Source organism: Silene latifolia, chromosome 3 (assembly GCF_048544455.1).
Source record: "Silene latifolia isolate original U9 population chromosome 3, ASM4854445v1, whole genome shotgun sequence".
Classification (NCBI taxonomy): Eukaryota; Viridiplantae; Streptophyta; class Magnoliopsida; order Caryophyllales; family Caryophyllaceae; genus Silene; species Silene latifolia.
In genome coordinates, this window is record NC_133528.1 from 866,060 (window position 1) to 876,088 (window position 10,029).

General features: G+C 35.0%; 1 protein-coding gene across 1 annotated transcript; it reads right to left on the minus strand.

Moving 5' to 3' along the window:
• Window positions 1-78: 78 nt before the first annotated feature.
• LOC141646629 (endoglucanase 8-like) lies at window positions 79-7,864 on the minus strand. The gene is made up of 7 exons (XM_074454510.1): window positions 7,608-7,864; window positions 5,873-6,283; window positions 4,721-4,819; window positions 3,919-4,080; window positions 1,996-2,107; window positions 1,587-1,753; window positions 79-623 (listed from the first exon to the last, which is right to left on the minus strand). The coding sequence occupies exons 1-7, from the start codon at window positions 7,830-7,832 to the stop codon at window positions 300-302; spliced, it is 1,500 nt and encodes a 499-aa protein (XP_074310611.1). The 5' UTR covers window positions 7,833-7,864; the 3' UTR covers window positions 79-299.
• Window positions 7,865-10,029: the final 2,165 nt, after the last annotated feature.

The window sequence follows — 10,029 nt, forward strand, 5'->3', positions numbered from 1 at the left end:
TGTCATGAGCATCAGTGTACCACCCCTCGTGACTTTACCAGGTATGCTAGTTGGCTTCTGCTCCTTTGGCTATTTTCGTGACACAAAAACATCACATTTTCCATTGATTTAGCATTAATGCAACACATACAATACAGGGTGGCAATTTGCTCACCACTGCAAGTTAATACTCCACCCATTTTTTTGCGACATTTTTCGGTTTAACCTTACAAAGTCTATAATGCTAGCTTTCGGATCCCACATTAGCGCCAAGACGTTGGTCTCGGAACCATATACTCGTAGCTATTAGCTGCTAGTTATCAAGAATGGGCTGAGAAGTAAGCAAGCAAGCCTACTAGAGGAGCATTGATGTATGTAGTGGGCTCAGACTCCTGAAAGTATGGCCTTGAATCCGGAAAGGCATCCGTGACATTGGGCCCACCAACGACCGCTCCAATTAGTCTATTCGGGTTTGGGTTGGGGCTCAGGAAATACTTTGAACCCGCTTTGCAACCGATGCGAGTTGGGTGGATCTTGACTGATGGTAGTGAACTTCCCCTGTGATGTATCCTTTGTGGGTAGTGAGACCCATAACCCACCATATATGACATCTCTAATGGATTGTCACCCAATATGTAATCAACCTGCTTTCACATACACCATCCGGTAATTAGACCTACCAAACGGGTCATTCAGGGTCACGTACATGGCGGGCCATTAGGGTATGACAATCTAGGTTCAATCGGGTCATGGAATTCAACTTCGAGTGTGTTAGGGTCAAGTCAGATCATATTCAGTTTATTATCGGGTCATTCAGGGTCATGTACATTGCAAACTATTTGGGTATGACAATCTAGGTTCAGTCGGGTCATGGAATTCAACTTCAAGTGTGTTAGGGTCAAGTCAGGTCATATTCAGTTTATTATCGGGTCATTCACTATTTGGGGATGACAATCTAGGTTCAGTCGGGTCATGGAATACAATTTTGAGTGAGTTAATCCCATGTCATTTTAAGGGTTGGGATAATTTGATGCATACAAAGTTCAGATCAAGTCAGGTCATATTCAGTTTATTATCGAGTCAGCTTTATAAGTCTACTGATTATTACATGAAAGAAACAATAAAGTTTGGATTAAGTCAGGTAAAGTCAGGTCATGTTCCGTGTCCTACGTCAATAGACAATTAAAAATTCGAAAAATCGAGTTTTAGTTATTGGGTGGTACTATATACTACTATACCAAGCAAACAATTATTTCTCATAATGATGTAGTAATCTCTTTACACCACATTATCACACATAATTGAGTGGAGTAAAGTACAAAGAAACAATATAATTAGAATCCTACAGTTGGGAACTATGCCAAGACAAAAAGTTTAGCCTTTAATCATGGATAAAGATTAGTAAACAAACAAAATTAGCAAGTAAAGGGAATTGTATGAATAGTGAGATCCCATATTTCCTGATCTGTATGACTCGACTCATCCACCTTTAACCTGAGCTGATTTAGAGTTGAACTTAAAACGACTCTAATACCCGATTAAAATACAGGTTTTCAGTTAAGACGATTTTAAACAAGATTTACTAGTTACTACCACGAAAATATTACCTGACGTTTAGCCAAGTGTTTGAGGAGGGAAGAGGAAGCCGAGATGCCGTCGCCACATGGCACTTGGTGATTGGAGTGGCTTAGATAGTTAGAGTAAGCTAGAAGTAAGAACGATAAGGATGTCACATGTTGCATGTTGCTACCTCCGGGCTTGAATATTAGACCACCTTCATAATTTTCACATAAATAGCAATTTAATTATTAGTTTCACCAAAAATTCATGAATACTACTACAACTCGACGATAAAAATGAATTTCCAAATACCTATAATAGAATCGAGATATCATGGTAATGTTATTATGCTAAGGAAAAATTACAAGATTATATATTGTAGTAAAAGATAAATATTTTTTTGGAGTTGATCGATATAAAAACTACGAAAACTATTCGTAATAATATGTAACTTACCGGGTGAATATTGAATTTCAGAACGAGCAATTCCAGGCAAGACGGAACATATGAAATTATCTGCATTGTCCTTAAAGTTCTTCAAATCATCAGCTCTACCCATCAAAACTTCCTATAACATTGCACAACCAATACAAAGTGTTTAATTAGGTTAAATTGCATTAAACATTATTATGTATATGCCTAATTGTTCTTATATTGCTTAAATTACTATCGTCAATTCTTTACATTTTTCTTGTTGAGGTGTCTCAATTATTTTTTGTTGTCTTTTCTTTCCAAATGCATGATCTTTGCGCTAAAAGCAAATATAAAGAATTAACCGGGTGGAAAGAAGTATATTCCAAACAATGACATGACATGACAACAAATTAGCAAATTAAGATCTTAGTTACGTCGAAAGGAGTGATGACCAGCCCCCCCTCCCGATAATTTTGATTCAATATACATTTAAGTGAATAATTGATCATTCGACCCCCACCCCCTTAACTCGATGATTGAGTGTAACTATTCACACATAAGATAGAATGTTCATATCCAAAGCTACTGAACTGTTTCGCACATTTTTTCACTCTTTTCAACTAAAGAAAATACTCTCTCCTATTCAGGATTTTCTTTTACGGGTCAAATAATACCATGTGGGGTAGATATGACAAAACAGAATGCTACTCCCTGGACACTTTGCTTTTGTCTTATCTATCCCACATGAGTTGTATTTGACCCGTCGCAAGCTTGTGACGGATATGTCCGTCACAACTCACAAATGAGAATTTGTGCAAATAATAGATAAAGGCAAGTCTTTTGCTAATATCTAGACATTTTGGCTTGTCATATTTATGAAAGTGATAATTATTTAATCCTGGCTTGTCATATTTATGAAAGTGATAATTATTTAATCCTATCCGTTTTAAGATTAAGACATGTATTTTTGAACAGAAAATAAAAGGTGTAGTGATGGCACAAGAATCTAGTGAAAGGAGGGAGAAAAAACAAAATCAGAGTTCTCAAAAAATGAAGTCAAACTTCACTCTGAACCAGTATGTGAATGCTCTGAATCGCAATTTCTGAAATCTTTTGTGTTTTCCAGGCTTTCATCACATGCATTTGCTTGTATATATTTCATCCTTCAATGGACTTCATAACAAAAATTTAACGCCAACTCTTGTTTAAGGTCGCTTAAACTTAAGACGATTCTCACACCAAAATAAAATAAAGGTAGAAATAAAAAAAAGGCTGTAATAATTAATTTCCCCTTTCTGTTACAACGGATAAATTCGTTTTAAGACTAAAACGGGACAAATAAATCTCACTTGCATAACACAAAATCTCATTGAAGACGGCGATATCCGTCACAAGCTTGTGACGGATACCGTTTCTTCTCACAAAATACCCATTGAAAGGTGAGTGGTAAGCACATGGGGGTGCCCCACCTTGTCCCCTTTCCCTTTTTGTGAGAGGTCTTCAGCTTGTGACGCGATTAGCCCGTCACAAGCAAGACGCTTTGCTTGCATAAATACGAGTATATGACCAGTTTTATTGCTAATATCTAGATATTCTGTTTTTGTTCGTATCTATACTATTTGATCTATTTTAAGTTTAAGATGGATAGTCTCGTCTTAACCAATAATTTGAAATTTCTTAATTATTCCTTTTTCTTTTATAAAAGATTATTTGTGATCTTAGATGAGCTTAATTAGATGACAAGGAGAATGATGTCCAATGGTATTTGGACAATAATATGGTAGTTCAATATTCCCTCTAATAATTTTAGTTTAATTTAGTTTCATTTTTATAAATTTAGTTCAGCTCGGTCCAGTTTAGTTCAATTTATTTTAATTTAATTCTACTTAAATAGTTTTAATTTATAACTTATTAAACTTAATTAATGTAATAAAAATAATAATGAAACGATGAAAGAAAATGTACCTTAGAAATGAGAACATTAATACCAGCGTGCTTATTATCCCATCCAAATTCGTTAATGGTGTCTCCGGCTCTTAAGATAACCTCGTTTCTCACTATATATTCTCTATATTCGCGTCTCCTTGTAGCCTTGTGCAACCATGCCGCTCCCCATAGCAGCTCGTCCTACACATATATATGTCACATTTGGACCGATTATATAATTACTTTAACAATGTACTCCGTAAATAATATCAAATTACAATGAAACAACCCAAATTCCAGAATTTGTGTTAATTTAGTTCCGATTGAAGTTGATTGTGATATAAGGGGAAAAAAGCTCTTACATACCCTTGATCAGTTTTATTACTGCGATATTCTCCGTCTTAAGAGACACTAATTGAGTAACCGTAAAATGTAATTAGTTTTGCACACTATTTATTGCGACAATCCATGAGAATGTAAAATAGTTAGTCAATACATTTATGTCCATCCATACCATAATAGAGGAGATGCTCAAAGTCACAAACATAACATATACACAAAAATTAGGTGCATGTGATTATAATAATTATATACAAAAATGGTATAGACCTTAACTATTAATGTAGCCATGCATAATTCACATGATACATTACGAGACAAAAGGGGCGGAACTTAAAACTAAATGAAAAAAAGCGACAAAAAAATACGAATTAATATAACAATAAAAACGTAGATAAAACCTTTTCTTTATGGTACCGTATTAATTAGTCATTTTATAATAATGTTCACAGAACGGTCTCTCAAAAGATTAATTAATAAGAAGTCGGGTCAAATTAATTACCTGGTAACCATTAACATCACAATAAAAAGGACACGCTCCTCTTCGAGTATTTGGATTATTACTATATGCACCTCGGTATTTATCTGCGAAATCAAACACCTATACAATAACAAGAAAAATGAGCCATTGTCATTACTGTAATACTTGTTTCAGCGGTTTTACTCAAATACTAGTGTAAAATCACTAGTTAATTGACTAGTTTTAATAACTTTTATTTAATAATTTTACATGTAAAATGATTTTACGTAAGAATTTCTCGTCATTATTACATATCCCAATCACTCAAAATATCATCAAAATAAACCGTTGATTACGCGCCAAAAGAGACATACAAGATTATTAGTCCTACACTCCTACATGCTAATTAACACTTTCTAACTTCATTTTACACAACTTTTAATGTTTCTTGAATCAATTAGCATGACCTTAATTAACGGGATATATACAAAATATAATCACTACTTTTAGGGAAGATTTATTCTTAAGTTTTGTGCATGTCACATGCATTAGTCCTACTACTACAATGCTACAAACACTTTTTTCATAAAAGAGAAACAATAATTATGTATATTTCATAAGACCGTCTTAAAATGTGAGACGATCTCCCTTTTAATCGCAATATCGATCACATATTGTATGCATGCCTACATGCTAGTAAAACTTTTTTCATAAAGAGACATAGAGAGCAAATAATATTATATACTCGTATTGTGTAATATCGTCTTAAAATGTGAGACGGTTTCTTTATTTTTTTTTTCTTTTTTTTTCTTATTGCAATATCAAGGAGTATAATGAGTTTCATATTGTACACATTATGCATCCAAGTGACTTGCTTAAAACTTGGTCTATTTTCTAAGAAATTAGAACTAACCAACAAGTCACATTAATTAATAATCATAGTATATTAGACCCAAAATAATTAAATAAATAACCCAAAATTACGTTAAATATGAATCGACCTGAATCAAACCGAATTGAACTTAAATTTGACATAGCGGAATAGATATGGTCTACCCAACTTAAAAAAAACCGATAATAATAACCTGAATCAAACTGAAATCAAACTAAACTCGACATAACCTAATAGAGGCCAAAACGATATGGTCCGCCCAACTCAACAAAAGACGATAATAATAACACATTAACACGTACCTCAACGGCGCGACTCAACAAAAGCCGGGAATAACTAGGATCACGTTTCCTAAACACAATGGAGGCGGCCGCTAATGCAGCGGCCGTCTCCCCAGCAACATCCGACCCGGGATTACTCGGGTCAATAGAGTAAACAGTTCGCAACGTGTCCATATCCTCAGGACGTTCCCAACAGTTATGGTCCGAGTAAGGATCACCAACTTGTACATACATTATGTCCGGCACGTGACACGTGGCTTTCAATAGAAAGTCCGTGCCCCAACGCACTGCGTCGAGTGCGTGGGGCAGCTGAGGTCCCATGTTTTTACCGAAATCGATCACGCTCCATGATAAGAGCGTGGTCGTAAATGCCATCGGAAATCCGAACTTTACATTATCTCCCGCGTCGTAATATCCTCCTGATAAATCCTTCTGCGCATTTTCGTATTAAGTTGAGTTAATTAAGATAATCTGTATAATTACACATCAAAATCAAATACATAGTAGATCGAACTCCACAACACAAATTCAAAAAGAAACTCAAAAAAAGCCAATCCTAGAGAATATCCCTCTTTTTTCCATCAATTCCCCCCAAAAGTTTGAAACTAAAACCCTATGACAAGGGAACCCAACTAAAAAAAATTGCTTCCTCTCTCTCTAAAAAAACCCTCTCTAAAAACCTAGCCTCCATTATTATTCGGGGGCTTCCATCGATCATCCATCGATGGTAAGCCCCACAAAAGCTTTCTTAAACAACTAATATTATGCAGATCTATCTTATTTTCAATAATAGTCTCCCTTTTGGTGAGATCTGTTGTTCCGTCCCTTCTTTCGGGGTTTTTCCATTTTTTCGTGGGATTGTTATCAATATATTAATTAAGTTTTAATCGACAGGGAGATTATCAGATTTGTTTCGTGGATGAATACATCAAGACGGCTACGCTGTTTCCCTCCATCAAGAAGGATGCAAAGACATCGATTATTCATAGATTCAAGAAATTTATGATTTTGGAGCGGCGGCCATTACGATATTTAGATAGTTATTTTGAATGTATTTTTTACGTTAGCAATCTTGATTTTCCTTTGTCTATTTGTTATCTTCATTGTAACCTACGCCTAGTTGATTATTAATGAGATGACAATTTCAAAAAAAAAAAATCAAATACATAGTACAGAATACGAGTAGTTTTTACTCGGTTTTTCTAACGTATGCCTTTATGGAGTACAATACATGTTAAAATAACTTAAAAAGGAAATTGTCTTAATAAACATTGACTTTAATTTGTCGCAATTATTTGTTTCACTTTTTTTTCTTAACTGTATTTTAATCAAAGATGCACAAATAATTAGTACAAATTAATTAAAAAGCCTTATATAAGGACAAATTTAAGATTACTTAAAAAAGAAAGTATCGTAATAAATATTAACTTCGTCTCAATTATTTGTTTAACTTTTTATTCTTTGCTTTAGAAATTTTAATCAAAATTAAACAAATAATTAATACAAGCTTAAGTAATGTCTTTGAACACAAATTTTCATTATAGACGGTCAAATATTCACCCATTTTTAATCATAAGACAAGTAATAAGTTGCATAGTAGGGTCCAAAAATGTCACAACTTTAATTGTTCTTAGAAATAGACACGTGTTAGAAAAACCGATTAATACACAGCAAGTGCTTTGTAGGAATTTGGTAATTACGCAATGTGGGTAAAATAAGAACAATTAATGTTGGAAGAGAGGGGTAATGTACGTACACCAACGGAAGCGCCATCGTGGAGAGCGGAGTCACGGCGCCAACGAAGGCGTTGATTTGAAGGGAGTAGGCCAGAGCGTTGTCCTTCGAAAAAAAGGATGCTCTTCCGTAACGCATCATAGTAGTTGTGAGCGTCGACGAAGGAGGATGAGGACGAGGACGAGGACGAGAAAAGGAGGACGAAAATGAATAGGACAATGTTGGAAACATTTCCCGCCATTTTCATGGTTGAAGAATTGAATATTGAAGTGAGTGAGTGAAGGTAGTGTATTATGGTCTTGTGGTTGTTTATTTATAGTGGAAAAATAAAACTATTGAAGTATTGAAAAAAAACATAAATTCTCATTTAAGATGGAAGTATTCGTTTTAAGTTTAAGACAGATCAATAACACACCACTTATATAAATAAGACAAAATAAAATGTTTAGATATTAATAAAAGACTTGTTTTATTTATATAAATGATATGCTATTAATATATCCGTCTTAAACGAGAAATATTAAAAAGAAAAAAAATAGGTGGGGTTCATTGGATTCTATGGAGTAATTCTCATGTAATCATGTTTGACTAGTGTCTGTCTCCTAATCTCCTTAAACTAGTCCCGGTAAACGAGTTAATCGGATTAGATTCGAGTGGATCAGCTTGGAGGGGTTATCTTGGGTTTGCGAAATTACGAGTTAAGTTCGGATCAGGTCAATTTGAGCCAGATTAGTTCCGGTTGATAATTGACACTAACCTATTTTGTGATTTTTGATATTGAAATTGTAATTATATGCATTCTGTAAAAGACCGTCTTTAGTGTGAGATACTGAGATGATATTTTATTTTATAGCGATATCAACGAGTAATGAGTATAAGGGCATTAGCAATAAACAAACCTTCAATAGGTTTGTTCTCATGTCACATAAGACAATATACAAACTCATTTACTCACAAACCTCATACCAACAATAGATAAACCTCTCCAAGGTTCATAATATGGCCCACTATACTATTTCTTCTCTCACCTTCTCTCTCCACAAACCTGTATAATATATTGTAACCCCTCTCATCCATGAACCTCAATACCCATGTCCAACAATAGAGGGTTTGTAGACAAACCTCTAAAATAATTGACACGTCATTCTACAAACCCTTTGACAAACCTCTATTGCTAAGGGCATTAGCAATAGATGAACCTCCAAGAGGTTTGTTCTCATGCCACATAAACTATGATACAAACCTATCTACCTACAAACCTCATCCCAACAATAGATAAACCTTTTCAAGGTTCATAACGTGGCCCACACATATTATTCCTCCTCTCACACTCTCTTTCTACAAACCCATATACTACCTAGTAACCATTCCCAACAACAAACCTCAACACCCATGCCTAGCAATAGGAGGTTTGTTGACAAACCTGAAAAATATAGGACATGTCATCGCACAAACCCGTTGACAAACCTCTATTGCTAGTGCCCTAATGCCCTAATGATGAGATTCACATATTTTAACACTTTTTACGTAAAGAAAAGAGACATATAGGACAAACAATAATATATACTCTTATTGTGTAAAATCTTTTTACATGGCGAGACATCAATGAATAAGGAGTATATAATGTGATTCATATCGTACACATTGTAGTGCATCTAAGTGGCTTGCTTAATACATACTGTATCCTACAAGAAATTAGAACCAACCAAAAAGTCACATTAATTAATAATCATAGTATTAGACTTAAAAATAATTATATAAATAACCTAAATTATGTTGAAAATATGAATCGGACTAAATCCGAGGTTCGACGAATGCTGGTTTATGGCATACCAGCACCCCCAAATGTCTTCGGTACTCAAATTTTGCGTGGCCGCTTTATCTGACCCGATGAACTTTCTATGTGATTTACGGAGGATTTTGTTCCAGGACCCTGGAATCCCGAAAAATCGTGTATTATACACTTCAATTTGAGCCGTTCAGAAGGTCGTAACAAGCCCTGTTTCTTTTTCTCCAGGTTTTTCAATTACGCGTCCGATCTCGTGTCAGGAATTAACCTATTCGATTTCAGCCTCAAATAACGAGCATTAATACATTTTTCACGATTATCCGAGGTTCGACGAATGTTGGTTTATGGCATACCGGCACCTCCAAATGTCTTCCGTTTGTACTCAAATTTTGTGTGGCCGCTTTATCTGACCCGAGGAACTTTTTATGTGATTTCCGGAGAATTTTGTTCCGGGACCCTGGAATCTCGAAAAATCGTGTATTACACTTCAATTAGAGTCGTTCGGGAGGTCGTACCAGACCCTGTTTCTTTTTCTCCCGGTTTTTCAATCACGCGTCGGAGCTCATTTCAGGAATTAATCTATTTGATTTCAGCCTCAAATAACGAGCATTAATGCATTTTTCACGATTATCCGAGGTTCGACGAATACTGGTTT

Bases quoted from the DNA above. Each gene is read 5' to 3' on its own strand.
- LOC141646629 (XM_074454510.1), bottom strand. From the start codon at position 7,832: ATGAAAATGGCGGGAAATGTTTCCAACATTGTCCTATTCATTTTCGTC. The intron at 2,108-3,918 runs GTACATTTTCTT...GCAATGTTATAG, and splicing joins TTAATGTTCTCATTTCTAAG to GAAGTTTTGATGGGTAGAGC. The intron at 624-1,586 runs GTAATATTTTCG...ATGTGAAAGCAG, and splicing joins AACACTTGGCTAAACGTCAG to GTTGATTACATATTGGGTGA.